Source organism: Stylophora pistillata, chromosome 11, assembly GCF_964205215.1.
Source record: "Stylophora pistillata chromosome 11, jaStyPist1.2, whole genome shotgun sequence".
Taxonomy (NCBI): Eukaryota; Metazoa; Cnidaria; class Anthozoa; order Scleractinia; family Pocilloporidae; genus Stylophora; species Stylophora pistillata.
This window is the reverse complement of record NC_142529.1, coordinates 11,324,617-11,342,116: the sequence shown is the minus strand read 5'-3', so window position 1 is coordinate 11,342,116 and position 17,500 is coordinate 11,324,617. Positions and strand designations below refer to the sequence as shown.

General features: G+C 38.2%; 1 protein-coding gene across 1 annotated transcript in view; it reads left to right on the top strand.

Annotated features, from left to right (window-relative positions):
- Nucleotides 1-17,500, top strand: part of LOC111336878 (proteasome adapter and scaffold protein ECM29) — a 48,707-nt gene that overhangs the window by 27,619 nt on the left and 3,588 nt on the right. Inside the window, exons 32-54 of the mRNA XM_088737927.1 lie at nt 2,164-2,281; nt 2,916-3,004; nt 3,391-3,472; nt 4,515-4,594; nt 4,825-4,930; nt 6,033-6,080; nt 6,488-6,609; nt 6,924-6,957; nt 7,225-7,299; nt 8,028-8,081; nt 8,777-8,836; nt 9,598-9,687; nt 9,783-9,849; nt 10,246-10,337; nt 10,514-10,580; nt 11,217-11,348; nt 11,806-11,868; nt 13,687-13,815; nt 13,892-13,974; nt 14,467-14,510; nt 15,124-15,172; nt 15,581-15,727; nt 16,635-16,776. Coding sequence (XP_088594053.1) covers nt 2,164-2,281; nt 2,916-3,004; nt 3,391-3,472; nt 4,515-4,594; nt 4,825-4,930; nt 6,033-6,080; nt 6,488-6,609; nt 6,924-6,957; nt 7,225-7,299; nt 8,028-8,081; nt 8,777-8,836; nt 9,598-9,687; nt 9,783-9,849; nt 10,246-10,337; nt 10,514-10,580; nt 11,217-11,348; nt 11,806-11,868; nt 13,687-13,815; nt 13,892-13,974; nt 14,467-14,510; nt 15,124-15,172; nt 15,581-15,727; nt 16,635-16,776 — 1,973 coding nt within the window. The remainder of the gene's footprint in view (nt 1-2,163; nt 2,282-2,915; nt 3,005-3,390; nt 3,473-4,514; nt 4,595-4,824; nt 4,931-6,032; nt 6,081-6,487; nt 6,610-6,923; nt 6,958-7,224; nt 7,300-8,027; nt 8,082-8,776; nt 8,837-9,597; nt 9,688-9,782; nt 9,850-10,245; nt 10,338-10,513; nt 10,581-11,216; nt 11,349-11,805; nt 11,869-13,686; nt 13,816-13,891; nt 13,975-14,466; nt 14,511-15,123; nt 15,173-15,580; nt 15,728-16,634; nt 16,777-17,500) is intronic.

Sequence of the window (17,500 nt, the reverse complement as noted above, 5' to 3'; positions counted from 1 at the left end):
AAATTTTGATATCGTCACTCTGTTTAACTGTGGAAGTTTTGGTGGTCGTAAAACACGTTGGCTCATCTCGAGTTAACCAGTGTTCTCCATATGAACCAAAATGAATGCACTTGAATGCAAATTTTCCAAAAACTTTCACCGCACTTAAAATTGTCCGAGATGGAACTAGCTTTCAAAGTCGTTCGTTGGGGACGTGTATTTCTTGAATTTCCTCACTGGATATAGAGGTTTTGCACAGCAGCCATGTTGGATGGCAGGAACAATAGATTATTTTACCCTTGAGAAAAAATGTCTTTCTTATGCAAAATATTTTCATTGTTCCTGTCATACAACATGGCTGCTGTGCAAAACCTCTATTGGTTGGGTAGATTTAGCGAACGGATTCGAGCAGAGAGTGATACTGAAGAGGAAGACTAGCTGGGTAGTTTTAAAGTGCACCTAAACCCAACAATTTTTTTTCGCTTAACGAAATAAGCTTATTTTTTGGAGTATTTCTGTGCAAAAATATTTTAATTTGCTCAAATCTTTAATTTTCTGTGCCCAGTCAAAATACGGAAAATCGGCCGCCATCTTGCCCCACGGCCGAGTTTAAAGAGGATTGGCTCTAGCGGGTAATGTGACTCAAATCGAGAACAAGAAAGTCTGCATTTCACACATTTTCACTTGTTTGGGAAGGTTGTCGTCGGTATTGTCCGAAATATGCCGACTAGGTGTGTTGTATGAGGAATGTATGAAGCCCGATTCCCTCTTGCAAATTTCGCACGTTGCTACCTCCTCCTTCAACACACTTAGTCGGCATATTTTCGGACAATATCGACTACAACCTTCCCAAACAAGTGAAAATGTGTGAAATGCAGACTTTCATGTTCTCGATTTGACGTCACATTACACGCTAGAGCCATTCCTCTTTAAACTCGGTCGTGGGGCAAGATGGCGGCCGATTTTCCGTATTTTGACTGGGCACAGAAAATTGAAGATTTGAGCAAATAAAAAAAAAATTTGCACAGAAATACTCAACAAATACGCTTATTTCGTTAAGCGAAAAAAAATTGTGGGTTTAGGTGCACTTTAACATTAGCTGCTTTCCACCTGTCGGAACTGGGCCATCGTGTTTGTCATTGGAACGGTCAGCTCTGAGAACTCACCGATCCAGCTTTCTCGGAACCTGTCTTTTCAATCGACTTTCAGTTTTGCGCTCTTCTTTAAATTATTTGCGAAATTATGGAGAGTTTTGAGCAATGAATAGACCTCTTTAACTTGTATGTTTTGTTTACCCATTTCATGTCATGTGATAATGCTCTGGAGAGCTGTTTCTTTCAAATTCCCTCTTATTCACGTGCACATTTCCCTAGAGTGTTATTGTTACCATGACGTCATAATCTTTATCGTATTATAGTAAAGGAAACGTGATTAGTAAACGATTAGTCGAGTTAGTGAACCCAGGTGTCTGGATATCCTCTTGAGAGCTAGGGCCGCAGATGTTGGTACGTAAATTCATTTTATATCGTTTCGGTTTTCAATATCCTGTTACGTTTCTAAGTACACCGAATCAGTTAGCATTTTGTGAACTATTTTCAGTTGACGTTTTGCTTTACATGGACATAGCGAATAAAGTAGATGAGTGTGACAACGAGCGTTTATTGAGTATATCCGACACATTCACAGTTATCACTTGACGTTAAATTGGTAAACAAAACATTAAAGCTAAAGAGGTCTAGTCTACATTGCACACTATAACGCAAAATAGGTATGTATTCAATAGGCCATCTCCGAATCACCTTTGGCCTCTTTCAAAACGAGGTCTGATGTTTAACCATTCGTATGAAAACGAGTTTCATTTGCATATGAATGAAAACGTATAATCATATGAAAGGATGAGAACCAGGACTCGTTTTGAACACAGGCTAAAGGTAATTCGGAAATGGGCTATCCCTTTGGTATTGAAAGCGCTCGAAACTGCGCGACTCGCAAGCCGTGGACTGTTCGGCCAGGTCCGATAAATGGAAGGCAGCCTTAGTGTTCCAGTACCAATTGTGATCGCGATTAAACTGTAAGAAGTGAACATTCCCTCTTTTTCACCTCGGTTCCTTTCAAAATTACTTTGTGCTTGTGCCCACGAACCATGTTAATATGTTCTTTCTCCCATCGTACTTGATGTTTCAGGGGAGGAGCATCCATCTACAAGGAGTTATGCTCCATTGCAAATGATCTTCACCAGCCAGACCTAATTTACAAGTTTATGCACCTCGCAAATCAGAACGCTCTTTGGAACTCCCGGAAGGTATCGTATTAATTAAAGATAGTTTGCTTTTGGTTTAGTTTGGTTTGTTTTGTTTAGTTTTGTTATGTTTTAATTAATATTCATTGGCTCGTGCCTCTCTGAATACCTAGTGGGTGGCGAGTAGCCTGCTAGCAGTACTTCTGACCGATCATCTCGCAGGTGAAGTATGCCAAGTTGACAGAGCCTCCTCCGCTTGCTTACGAGATGCCCGTGAAGCAACACCAATGAAAGGTTCTTCGCAAGCTTCGTGGCGATAACTTGTCTAGGTTGTCCTACGATTTTGGGGTTTTGCTTGGGCCTGGTTTTCAGTGATCGTCTTGATGATACCAATCGTCCAAACTGATACCCATTTGTTCTGACGAAGGGCTAAGTTTCAAAACGTCAGCTTTGAAACTCTTTACGGTGGCCTAGTTACATTATCAACTCGGCTGAAAAAAACAAAATTACCATATGATACTCCACCGATTCTGCAGCACAGTGTCTCTTGAATAATGAGAACTTACCCCCCCCCCCCCCGATACCCAAGCAGTTGGTGCAATTAAATGTAAACCAGGCCAAACGTTCTCTAACTATCCGAATCATCCATAGAACAGAGAATTACAATTGTATGTTTATGTATTTCTTTTCTTTCGAGGGTGCAACGTTCGGGTTTTCATCCATAGCTGCTCACTCAAGAGAGCAATTGGAGCCGTACCTTCCTAAGATTGTACCAAAGTTGTTCAGGTAAACATATATTACTTCTTGTATGACAAGTATTTTCACATACGACCTTTGTTTCTGGGTTTGTGTTCTTAAAAGTTCTCTGAAGCTTAATTGGTTAAGAAGTAGACCGTGTAATGGGAACTGGCCGAGGCTATGCTCCTCATGCAGCACTTCAAGTAGACTGTTCCTTGTTTCATGCTCGTTGAACACCTCTAAGTATCACAACGATCTTTAGACGGGAAACTGAAATGGACCGCAGGAATCGAACCTCGGACCTTCTGATTCCGCTCCGATGATTTACCTTTAAGTCAGAGAACTCTATAATGAGCTATCACTAGGATGATTTGTGACATTTACATTGTGTAGTATGTGGAAGTAGATAATAATGGATATTTTCTGCCCGCCAGGTACCAGTATGATCCCAATACGAAGATACAACAAGCGATGGCCAGCCTCTGGGCTGCTCTTGTGCCAGAGACAAAGAAAACGGTTGGTTTATGATGGTCGTATGCTAGCTTGCGTGACACACTCTCTGTTTCTTGTTAGACAAACGGAGCAAGCATAAGCAAAGCTAGAGTCGTGCTAAAATTTGGAGTTCGTAGGGGGAAATTTTAAGAACACTTTTTTCCTTTTGTGGGTGTTGATGCCGCTCAATTCATGTTCCTCCTGTTTGACTTTGAGGAAAAACTGAAACTGCTACGTATGTCAATCATAGTCACGTCACGCTAACTACAGCTTTCTAAGCAGTACGTAGCTGTAGAAAAGGAATACTTTGCAAAGGGGAGTGGCTAAAGACCTTCAAGTGAACTGGAATTGATAGCTGATTGGGACTCAGTTAGAGTTATTTATTGCATATTAACTTAGTTGGGCGTTTAATAATAATAATAACCAGTATTTATATAGTGCACATATCAAGAAACTCTCATGGCGCTTAACAACACTATCGGGAGACTTTAGCCGGACTGCATCAAGCACTTTACAATATCAATCAAAGACTTATTTAAAGATGCCCCTTCCCCCAATAAACAGGCCAGACCACATCACAGTTATCTCGTGAGTGGGTTTTTAACGTCCCCTGCCCAATCAAATTAACTGATGAATAGCTGCAGGAGACGGAACCTACGGTTTATTCGTCCTTATCCGAGAAGACTAGAATGTCGATCCATTTCTTGATATTGTAGAAAGGTGGCACAGTCTCGTCAGTTATTTTAAGACCATGAGTGTTCGACCTGCCGTACAACAGTCCAGCGCTCTGACCAACTGAGCTAACCGGGAGGCGGCTAGCTCAAGGCGGTACGCTAGCATGTTATGAGCCTTAAATGGATAAGCCAACGCAAAATCCTTCATTTTTCTGTCGATAAGAGGCAATGTCGGGTTTTTCGAATGTATCCGGTATGAAAATCCTTTCAACAAGTTCCTTTTGTGAGGACAGTTCACCCCAATTAGTGTGGACGTTAGACCTCAAAGCAAAAGAAAGGCACGCTTTCAAATGTTTGCATCTCTAGTATTAATTCCATTCGGTGTTTTTTAGGTGGATAAATACGTAAAAGAAATATTAGAAGACTTAAAAACAAGTCTAGAGAGTTACTTATGGAGAGTAAGACAGTCCAGGTGAGTTAAAAAAAAAAACACAAAGATCATACCTAGTTTACTTTCAGATTTCGATGTATCAACTTCCTTCAAGCTTTCCTTTTACATGTGTTTTGTCTGTATAGTATACACTCGATTGCAAAAAACGTTGACCCTATCCTTTGATCCTCTGTTTTTTTGTTGTTGTTGTTGTTGTTTTTGTTTTTTTCTAGCGTTTCCATTGGTTTTCTCATCTTTGTTACTATTTTCAGTTGCATGGCTCTCAGTGATCTCCTCAGCGGTCGATCAATAGATGACATGCTCGAGTCTCTCCCTAGGCTCTGGGAGCTGTGTTTTAGAGTACGAGATGACATAAAGGTTGGTAATCATTGAATGCAAAGAAATGAAAATTTTTGGAAGAAAAGCTTTTAGATTTCCATACTTAGCGAATTTGGTGAGTTTTTTAGACTGGAGTTTCAAAAACGAAGTATTTCACGGCGCCAGGATAAACCACTAATGAAGACAGTCCTTCACTAGAACCATTTTGGTTGCGAAACAGCTCTAAAACACGCCTCTTTGTGTTTATCCACATATATTTAGGCACTTTTTGCTTCTTCCGTGAACCACAGACACGCAAATTTGGCTGACTGCAGCCATTTTATCAGTAGATTGTACCTGTTGGTTAGGGCGGTTACGCGTTGGGTCGTATGTTTTTATGACTCATTGGAAAACTATGAGCTTGCTTCTCTTCTGTATTGAACCAAATACGGGTGAACTTCGGATGTTTTAATTCAGATTTGAAAGTGGACGCTAATGGTAGAAAATCGTTAATCTCTGTATATGATATATTCTCTAGCGGAGTAGAAAACGGCGGGACACACAGCACCGTTTTTAAGGCCTCTTAACACGAGCCTGGGTTAATTTGTATTGTATGTGTTGAATCACCACAAAGAGTAATAGAAGTAAAGCCTTTACATGAGCCGGGGTTATAATTCTGCACAAGCACGTTGTTTCTTGCCCGTCAAGACCTATCTATTAACTAAACACAGCTCACAAAGGTGATGGAAGGGTCTATGATGACTGTGATCGTTTGTCATGAAATTGAAGGGAGAGGCCTGAAACAAACGCGCTTATTTAAATTGCAATACTAAACCAATCTCTCTCCCCAAACCCTTTGGGTCCTTTCGAAGAGACCCCAGGTTGGTTTGTAACCCAGATTGTTGCACCATGAAGGGCGCCCCTTTCCCAGTCAATTTTCTGCAAGCGTAAACACAAAAATAAACAAGAGGGTAGGAGAAAAGGAAATTAACCCCTTGACTACTTTATTCTTGTACGATTATTGTACTATTATTGGAACGTTTTACAGCAACGTTTTACAGCAAAAGGGTTACCCTTTCAAGTGACTTCACCTGGGTGGCGGTGGAAAGCATCCGGAGTAATGTAAAGCAGTGGAACTTTAAATTCAGATGTTACTTTGCAGGAAACTGTCAGACAGGCGGCCGAGGTAGCTTGTAGGACACTAAGTAAGGTATGAGGGATTCTTTTGTTGAATCAAAGGAGTAAGGGGTTTGCGGTGATGTCATCACGTCATTTCTTTTAAGAACTTGACTGACGTGAATGACTACTTTTATAGTTATTACAGACCGCTTTTTTTTCTTCAATAACAAGTCGTCTATAACGGTGGGCTTCAGTGTCTTTGATTGGAGAAAAGCTAACACCAATTGTATCTTAAGCCTGATTGCACGATTCCTAGTTAAGTCGAGCAGTTGCTAGGTGATAGAGAAGATCGTATGGAAACCAGTGTTTCTCTGATCACATTAATTGTCTGACTCAAAAAGTTTTGGGGACGATCGAGACACATTATAGGTGGATAGATGAGTGGAAAATATGTTTATGGGGATATGCAGTGAGTTCTTAATTGACTTGATTTTACAGGTGTCTATTCGTGTATGTGATGTGAATCAAGGCAAGCTTGGGGAAACAGCCATCGCATTAGTCCTTCCAACTCTATTACACAAGGGAGTGGCGAACAGTGCAGAAGAGGTTAGATCAATAAGGTAACGGCGTAATCCAACTGGTACAACTTGATGGTTAGTTAACTTTGTTATTTGGTCAATAACTCCTTTCCACCCTAACATCAGTATGCATATTCTCCATACTGTTCTCTATACATTTTCTAAGGTGCTGACAAGGAGAATTTGCTTAACAATCAAGAACTTCTGTAGTAATTGATCATTTCCTTTATTCGCTTGACTTTATCTTTGATTCAGGGGTAATTTTGTAGGAAGAATTTAGATACTAGTCATTCTAAGGGGTCAAAGAGCTTAAATGGATCCAATGCAAAATCTTCTGTTTCTTTTTGTTTTCACAGTCTTTCTACGATAGTGAAGATCAGCAAGAATGCGGTATGTTCCGCTATATATTGGTTTGGCTTTGGCTATTCTAATATCAGAGGTTCAGCTCCTTATTACCGTCACATTTTCAAAAACATGGTTCTCGGGATGTTTTGGCGGGAAAAGCTTGACCTTTAGTAGGCACGTCAAGTTAAGGCGGATAAACGACCTTGATTACATCTTGTAGCGTGCTTAGAACGTATTATATACTCCTCTAAAAAGCAGTTAAATTGGCTTCAATCATAGCTTTTTATTAATCTGATGTTTTGTTACCCACAGGGTGCTCTGTTAAAACCTCACATTCCATTGCTGGTAGTCGCTCTCCTGGAGTCGCTCAGTGGCTTGGAAGACCAGGTTTGAAACTTGAATGTTATGCTAGCCTGGAAATACAGTATGTATCTAACGTCGTATTTGAAAAATTAAAGTGGATAGTAAATTGTATTGTTTATTCCGCTTGGCTGTAGGCTTTTTATGCGACGGTAATTTTTCCTAAACGCCCACATACACACCTGGTGGCTTATTGGTTTTCAGAGAAGAGGAGTGAGGAACAGGTTGCAAACTTGAAGTGTTAGACTGTGCACTCACTAATGAGGGGCTCAGACTTAGTAAAGCGTCAAAGGCACACAAAAAATATTCAACAAACTTCTTAACCCCTGCTAAGGTGGTTTTCGTAAAGCCGACATTTCACACCCTTTGCCCTTCAAAGAAGATTAAAAATTACATCATTTATTTATGTATTTATCTCTCCACTCCATGTAGTAGTAAGTTAAGTTATGTAATAAAACAAGGTAATAACTACAGGGCAATTCTGTACTACAAATAATAGAGAAGAGAGGAGAGGGTACATTTAGATACCTAATATGGTGCCCCTTAATTTTACAGAAAAAGTTATGCATTTAACTGGATTTAATTCAGAGTCTTGTCTAAGAAAACGACCAAAGACCTTCTTAGGACTCAAACTTGGATCTTTTGGTAGTGAGATATACGTGCGAGCCAACCATCACAGTTTCTCCCAAACAGAAAACATTCTTGAAAAGTAATCTGTTTCACTTTTTTAATCGTTTCCTTTTTTGCTCCAACAGTCCATGAACTACTTGAGTTTACAACTGCATAAAAGTGAAGACGTTCAAGAGAAGGTATGTGTGTAAGAACATAGAATACGCTCGACATTAATCGAGTTTAGTTCAATAATATGTTGATTTTACAGTGTTTCATCTGACTGCAGCTTAAACTGTGAATGTAGGTACTACCATAGATTAAGTTGCCATGGCAATGTATAGCCGCCCTTCCCTAGCAGTGACACACTTAAGCATATATATACTGAAAATTTCAAAATTATGTAACCAAATTGTTTATACAACAACAATTTTATCTGAAGTTGTATTTGTAAGGTGTGAAAAAGAAGAACAACCTTTTGAATTTGGCGAAACATGTTTTTACTTCTCAACTTGATCACTTCTGGAACAATTGGTTAGCCGTAACGGGTTTGAAATCTGGTGATTTTGTCCCCATTAGAAACTTTTGGGTTTAGGCACTCTTAGAATTAATTTATGAACACTAAATATCAAATGTCTGTTGGAATAAAGTTTTTAAAGGAACTGTGGAGCTGCGTCGGTGGGGTTATTAGATGATCATTTGGTTTTATCAACTGAGTGGAAAATTTAAACTGGCTACCTTTAGCGGTTTATAAAGCTGGCGTTTCGAGCTTTAGTCCTCCGCTCTGACCAAGGGCTTAACACTTACGAGGTCAGCTTTAAAAACTATTCGCCGTGGCCAGTTTACATTATCGACTCTATTAGAATTGATATTTAGACCTTTACTTTCCTTTTAGCTCGAAGGAGTGCGAATTGCTGCCTCCAAGATGTCTCCTATGATGGAAACAATCAACATGGTAAATGTTAAACAAAATAAAGATACCTGTTAGATATAAGTATTTCTCAAAACTTCACGTCCTTTTTACCAGAAGGAGCAATACATTCATAACATTTTTTGATACAAATTTATTCCAATTTTGCGGAATCCTTTTCCAACTTCTTTACATTGGACGCTTCCATCTTTCTACCGTATGTGGACTGTAGGAAACTTTACATTTACCACACAATCTTAAATTTTGCAAAGTAAAAAACCTGATCAAGCGCCTTTTGTAATCTACCTCTAGCCTTGAGAAATATTGTGGAACAGCTCTAGAAAAGTTATCTTTTTTTCCTCCCATTTTTTTCCAAATGGAATTTTCTATTCCGGTCTAAAATTTTGGTACACCCTTAAAAGATTTCAGCTTTCAGAATAAACCGTAACTAACACTTAGATCGAAATGTAAAGTCTAGTTTTCATCCAGACTCAAAATATTCAGTCAAAACAAATGAAACTGTTCGGTTTTACATGTTTGAATTGATGGGGTTTAACATGAACCACAAACCATCCCAACTTTCCGCAATTTTTATTAATTTAGAATAAAACTCTTTGTTGAATTATTTATCAAATGACGGATGCTTATTTGGCTGCAGTTATGAATTACCAACACAGTTTGATATTTTTTTAATCTTTCATTCTTAGCCACTATCCTGGCTAAGAATTATCTAAAGTGTCCTGGACAAAAAAACTCATTCCTTCCAGCCTCTCCCTTTCTCACTCTTTTCCTTGTGTTTATTTCAGTGTGTGCAATATGTGGACGAGACAGTTCTCCCAGAACTCGTCCCAAGACTATCTGACCTTTTACGAACCGGAATTGGACTGGGAACAAAGGTAGTGGGTTTTCTCGCTATTTGTTTGTCATCACACTTTGTAGGTTGATTTATTTATGTCATAAAGAGGAGTTACTAGTTAATTTGACTTTGTAGGCAGGATGTGCTAGTTTCGTCGTCTCTCTTGCCATGCAGTGCCCCCAGGAATTGATCCCATGTGCTGGTTAGTCTGAGTTTTTTGAATCTCTCTAATAGTCATAATTTTTTTTTTTCCATGTTCATTACGTTTTACGCTTGATATTACCGTTGTATTTTGGTAATTGATGTGATAGTCTCAGACATCACCTGTTTGGACAAAATCAAGCTTTCAACGCTAAGAAAATTTGCACTCAAACGTGGTTCCCACTCCCCACCCCATCTTTGTCTTTGCCATTCACTGCTTGTAATAAGGCGTGATGATGTACAGGACAGGTCACTTCGTGAACCTGTAAACATTCATTAGAGAGAGTAAGGGAAATATAGTGACCAAAAATGTTTGCGCGAGAAAAATGTTGCATAAATCGAAAATCCCCCACAATATAATTTTTTTTTATCAATTATGCTTTTCTTCAATCAACAGGGAAACTCCTCAACGCGTTGTTGTCTGGATTAAGCGATCGCAGCGCCTCTGTCAGAAAATCTTACGCCACAGCTATTGGTCATCTGGTCAAGGTAAGCCCACATCACTTACAATAAATTCATTGTCACTCTTTCTATTCTTGTTATTATTCCAATGTTGTATTGATGCCATAGGAAGAAGTTCTTATTTTGTTCACGAGGGAACAGTTGTAGTGATTATCTGTTGCTTTCTAATTGTGACCACCTGTTTGTATCTTGATTCAACGCAGGTCGCAAAGGACAGTACAGTGGAGAAAATTATTGATAAAATAAATAAATGGTACTTTGAAAAGGAAGGTAAATATTGGTCCTCTCTAAGTCAAACTTAGTGACTCATAACCATTGGAACCTATCCCGATTTATACAGAGTCCCCTTGATTAACGTAACCGCCGTTTTTTTTTCTCGCCCACCGTTTTTTCGTCCTAAATGACTTCTACTGAACAACTTTATCCTCTGTACCTCAATAAAAAGAACAAATGGGAAGTTCTTAGCGATTTAAAAAACAAAAAGGAGTACAGCGTTCTTTAAGAGTTAGAAGAAACAAAACAAAACAAAGAAAGCCAACTAGGAGCTGCATCATAGGAAATAGATTAACATGAGGTTAAAACAAAACATACATAAACAAGATACACAATGCACAGTAAGAATTTCGCACGATATCCCAAACAATAACTACCTTAGAGAAAATCCCTCAAAGCTAGAGTGAAGCTGTTTTACTGAGGAGAGATTATCCTGAGTCTGTTGCCACTTCTTAGCGTGTCTTGCCCAAGAACATAGTACACTGACTCAGCTATGGCTCCGACCCAGTTTCCTCTCCTCAGTCTATCGTGTTAACTATTATGTTACCGCTTCCTCTTCTCTGTCTTATAGCCGGTCACCCTAATTTTTTGTTTCTTTTTTTGACGCTGTCTTCTTTTTACACTTTCTTGCAGATGAAGGTTTGAGATTAGCCTGTGGTCTTACTCTTCAGGCAATGTCACGGTTTTCCCCGGATGTGATGAAACGTCACGCAGCCAAGGCCCTTCCAGCGGTCTTCTTTGCCATGCACGGCAAGAAGGCAACAGGTACTGTTCGAACATGAGTAGGTAGTTTTGATGCACTATATTATAGGAACAAAGGATCGTTTGACAACAATTAAATGTTTGTATGAAAAGTAAAATTTTGCGTTCTGTGGGTGACTGACTCGCAGGGTGTTTCTAATAGAGCAGTACATCTGAAGTAAGCGTCGCAAAACTAAGAAAAAAGTTATTAGAAACGTCATTTAGAACAAAGGAAAATATGGGAAATAAAGCCTGGGAAATAAAAGTCAAATGAACAAACTGCCTTAAGGAGGAAAACAAGTAACCATGACCTATTGTTTAGTTTTTATTCAACTGTTTTGCTTTTGAATCGTTTTGTTTTGTTTTGTTTTTTTAGGGGGGGGGGGTGGGGGTTTGTGTGCCTGAGAAAGTGGCTTTAAGTTTTGTTCACCAATCAGAGAGCGCTGTAAAGCAAACATTAATGCAGTAGTTTTATTCACAGCAAGCAGCAGCTCAAGTTCCAATGAGTCTTTATGGGAGGAGATTTGGCTGGAAAACACACCAGGTGAGTATTTTGCTTTTCTTGTCGTTGTGCAAATCTGTGGAAAAATCCTGATTATCCTTTAAAGTTATAATTAATCTCAAATAATAATAATGATAATAATAATAACATTAATTGATAATAGTCACTAAAAGTATTTACCAAAATTATGATAAAAATGGGCCCGCTTCGTTTAATAATGATAGCAATTATTTACAATTTTAAACCATATATCTAAGTATTTACAAATTTTTAAAATAATTAATATTAATGTTCTTGATAGAGGACTGATTACAATATATGACAAAAGAAAACATTTAGCATTACTAAGTAGAAAAAACTATTAAAATAATAACGACCTAAACGACCTAACTTTATATCAAAACTTAAAACATTACAATAATTAATAACAATGATGATGATGATGATGACGACGATGACGATGACGATGACGATGATGGATGTACTTGGAGGATGGTCTAAAGCCATGGAAACTAAAATGAAGGGCTTCTTTGGTACAAGATACAAAGAAATATTGCTGAGAATGCAGAAAGGTGTATTAAGTAGCACTCTGAACATTGCAAGAACATTTCAACTGGTTACAGCGTAAGAATTTTAAGGACATTATGATTTGGTTTTTATGAACAGGATTTTATGAACATTTTAAGTTAAGGATATTTTAAGAACCGAACAGTAAATCATGAACATTTAAAAAAAAACATCTTAGTATTGGGCCAATTGACACTTTTATCGTTTTATATTGATCATTTATATTTAAGTAGTATTAGATATTATTATAGTTAACAGTCCCGTCATGCAGACAGGCTACGAATTTTCGCCCTATCTTGCTTAGCTCACTAGTATCCAAACGTGTATACTGCATAATAATAATAATAATAAATAACTTTATTTCAAAACTTAAAACATTACAATAACTTCGCGTGGGTAATGGTTTTTCCTCCTGTAGATTTCCAAATTAGTTGACAAGGAATACATCTGTTGAATTCGGTTCTCTAGGATCAGACTCGTATCCGACCCAAACTAACTTTGATAACAAAAACGACCTACATATAAAAATCGCGAAAGCAGCTACTAGTTTGTATTGAAAGAATTTCAAAAAACCTGCATCGAATTTATCCTTATAAAAGTAAATTACATTAAAAATATATATGAGAAGGGAAATGACACTCTTACTCTAAAAAACTGTCAAAACAGATTTTAAAAAATATATAATATAATGATAATGATAAACCTTTATTCAACTGTCAATGTTTTAAGCCCAGATGGACTAATTGGGGCCACCAAAAAAATAGCAACACTAATTAACATATGGTACTTAAAAAATTTGATTATTGATCATGGAAATAAACTAATCTCAATTGGACCACAGGTAAGCATAAAATCTTGCGAAGCTAAATTAACACTTGACCACTGTTAGGCGGCGGGCGAAGGCTTTTAGAAGGGTAACTGCGAAAAATCTTGTTGCAGGTAAACGCGGATGAACTTTTAGCGATACCTAGCGCTAGAAATCAAACGCGGGAAGAACTGTAGACAAAGGAAAACGCAGGGAAATCTGTAAACGGTGTCAAGTGCGTATTGACTTGTAGACAAGGTAGAGTGCGGGTGAAATTGTGGCAATGCCAAGTGCAAGAAGTTTTATTGGTCGCAAGCTTGGGGAGGAGTGACAAGTAAAAATAGAAGCGGGGAAAAAAAGTAAATCATAGATGCTACCTGTACGATTGTTATGTTCAATGCTTGACGTATGTATCAAGAAATGTTTAGTTGCCAACTTGTTCGCCGTTTTGGAGTGTTGATGTGTTTTTCTTTTTTGTTTCTCGTCAGGTACTGAAGCAGGAATTCGATTCTATTTGGACGAAATAGTCTCAATCACGTGTCCAGCTCTGACGTCACAATCATGGACAACTAGGGCCCAAGCCGCCGTGACGATTTCTGCCGTGGCGCAAAAGCTGGGTACGATTGTCATTTATGACGAATTATAATAAATGAACCTTGTTGGATCTCAGAAGTTGCATTTCCTGTTTTCCAGGTTCTTCTCTCGGTCAGCCTTACCTTGGTAAGTTGCTGAGTGCTCTAGTCAGCGGATTATCTGGAAGAACATGGACGGGCAAAGTAAGTGCGTGTGTTTCTTAAAGAGATTAATTTATGAAGAAAATGGTATTTTTGTGTTTACGACTTACTGTATTCAAGCGGCGTTTTGGTGTCAGTATTTGAAACCTAAATTCTATTTTTGTTTTGTTTTTTGTTTTTCATCGAAGAAGACTTAAATAATTTGTTGGGTAAGAAAGTGCATAACACTAATAGTCTGTTTATTTGTTTACGTATTCCATGAACGTCAACACTTGTACATAGAGAGATTACTCCTTGTATGTAGCCTTGCGCTACATACAATACAAAGATTGGTAACCATATTTATATTACTATTAGAACCTAGCATGCAGTACAAGTGCCCCTGGATTAAAAAAAAGTGATCATTTCCTCATTCGATTGCGTTTTTGTTCTTGCCCAAAATGCTTATCGAACGTGAACCATTACAAGCAGCATGGCAGAGTTGTGAATTAATACGTTTAACTCAAATTTTTTGCCCAATTATGTTTTGTTTAGGAATCTGTACTGTCTGCAGTATCCTGTGTTTGTATCAAGTGCAGGTATAGCAATCAGACTTTGCACGAAGGACGAATGTAACTAAACGCCATATTTCAGTATGAGCAACAGCTTTCATCTAGGTGTCGAATATAATCCAGAATTATATTCAATTGGTTCTGGTCGGCTGTGTTCCACACTATGTCAGTTACAAAACTTAAACCAATCACTGCTCTTTTATTTCCATTTTTCTCGCGCCTGTTTGCAGTCATGTGTAGTTCCCTTAGTCCTGATCAGCTCTAATTACTTTGGGGTTTGGCTCTACGATACACAAGCAGCGATAGATTATCGGAGCCAATAGCTCCATGGCGGTCTTTTTAGTGATTTACAGTTCATTATTTAACGCGTTCCCAGGGTTTTTGTTCATTTGAATGAACACCTATGATAAATCCATAAATATTCCACATGGTTATATGTTGCAAGATGTAAATATAGATATTTCTCTTATCTGAAATTGCTCTTCGTCACGCTGACTACCATCTAATATTTCTGCCAAGCCGTTCCTGAAAATAATTTTAAAAGGGAGTTCACTGAAACTGAGCTCTTTACGTTAAGCTCTGCCCTTTCCTCTTTGTCAAATTTAAGTTATACTTTTATTCACTAATATTTCTCTTTTAGGAAGTCAATAGAAAACTCATCTCCAAGAGTTGATCCAGATATTGAGAAAGTAAGATAACGAGAAATTTGGATTTAGATGTGAGATGGAATCGAACACAGGCTACTGTCCAGAAAAAAAGTCTCGTCACTGATTTTTGAAAAAGTACTCTTAAGCCTTTTTGGCTTCGACAACATATATAAAAACAAAAGGATTTTTACTCTATAGCAAGGCCGAGCAGTTTAATTTTAATGTACATTGAAGAACATTTATCATTCTCGCCTTTTATGAAAGAGACCTTTTGGCTAGTTATCCGGAATGTGATGCGGGAAAATGATGCAGGAATGAAAGTTATTTTAGATTTACCATAGATTGCACCGTCCAGAACAGGGGGTATGTGGTTCATTTTCACACATTTTCAGCGAAGTTTCACTTATAGAGTACCTTCCGATTTTTGTTGAAAGTGTGCTTTTACTTCAGGTACTCGACTCGATATTCAAAGAATGTAAAAAAGAAAACCCAATATACAAGAGAGCTGCATTAAAGTGCTTTGGAGGAATCGTCCAGGAGTATTCTATCGACAGATTTCAAGAACTATCTGAGCTTCTATTTCCTATTATAGCCCCTGTAAGTATTCTGTTGGTATACCTTTTATCATCCAAAGATTATTTCAATTTTACTGATTCTTATGTAAATTGTAAACAGTTACCTTAAACTCAGAAATGGCGTCTCTATCCAATATGTCCCCTCCCCCCTCCATTTAGAGCTTCAATTTTGTACTGCATGTAAGTCCCTCCTTGCCAATAATAGCAAAATGATAATGCTACTTTACTGCTATATGCCCCCCCTCCCCAATCTATAGCCTCAATTTTCTTCTAAGTCCCCCCTCGCCAATAATAGTAAAATGATGTTACTAAGCTACTGTGAGAATGGCCATAATTCAGTGATGTTATTCTCTAGGCTTTGCGGGGATTAAAAAGGAAATATATTGGTATTTGAAAGACTCAGTTAGTTTCCATTCCATTAAGTTTGGTGGTTTTTCAAATCAAGAAATTGACGTAGTATAGTAGACATACTGACCCTTTGCTCAAGAGAGTTAATGCCATTATTGCTGGTTCTTATTAAAGCCCCCTACCCTTACAATGAATGTGTGAAAGTTCATATATCTTGAACTGCGGTTATAGATACGTATGATGCACGATCCTCGCAGTAGAGAGCGCTATAGCACTCTCTACTGCGAGAATCGTGCATCATACCCCCTACCCTTGATAACGTGTCCCGCTTCGTGCCCCAATTGGTTGTGGCGCCTGACTGGTATCTGGGAGACACAGGTCTTTTTTTTTCCTGGCATCTTTTCTGCAATTGCTTGATTTTCAGTTCACCTGCCATGATCATTGCTTTACTTGAGAGTTATCTTTCCCCTTAAATTCGAATACTCATCCTTTGAACCCGCTGCAAATGTGTGCTAGTAGCTTTGTTTGTGAGGAACTTTAATATCAATGTGCCTTGGATGTTTTTCTTTTCCAACTAACAGGAACCAAAGGAGGAAGGAGAAGAAGGTGAAGAAGAAAAGGATGACGAGGAAGAGAAAGACAAGAAAGTGGATCAAGAGTTCTTGGTTTGTTCTTTTGAATGTCTGGGACAGGCGTGGCCAAAGAATTCCATTGCCTCCCAAGGTCAGGTTTCTTTTCCTACTTTTGCAAATTTCGTAATCGTAATGGTAGCTACCAGCTAACATTACTTGGTGTTTTTGACAAGCCGATGTGACCGCTTATATTCTCTAGGGAGTAACACGAAAGTACCACAGTTAAACGTTAACATAACAGGGCCTTTGCTATCACTGGCATGTGAGACCATCATCACGATTTAGGTGCTCGTTTTTTAAAATCTCTATCATGAAGAGTATCAGCGACGACGACGACGACTACATCTTCACATGCTCAGTGAAATGTAATTCAGTTGTACTTTACTTAGCATATGGGCATGGAAGCCGTCCATAACTTCATTGCAGCTGAAATGTGTGAAAAGGGTTACAGAGTTAACTGGATATGTGACAACATGGGCCATATTTGTACACTACCATAACGCGGACATCAATAGCATTAGGGATTTTCAGTTCATCCTTTTAAAGGTCCCTGAGATAAGGAATGACAATTGTTTTCTGTTTTATTTAATTCCGAATTTTATCCATTTATTTTATTGTTATTGTTGATTTTTACTATTATAATTACTTCTATTAATTTTAATATGATTTTACTATTATGACTATTAAGTACCAGATTACAGTAAGTTCCAACTGAGTTGGATCAAGCGAGATAGTGACGTCAAATACGTTTAAGAATTAACACTTAGAAAAGAGTTGATCTCTACAAGTGAAACCAGAAAGGCTAACGAACTTCG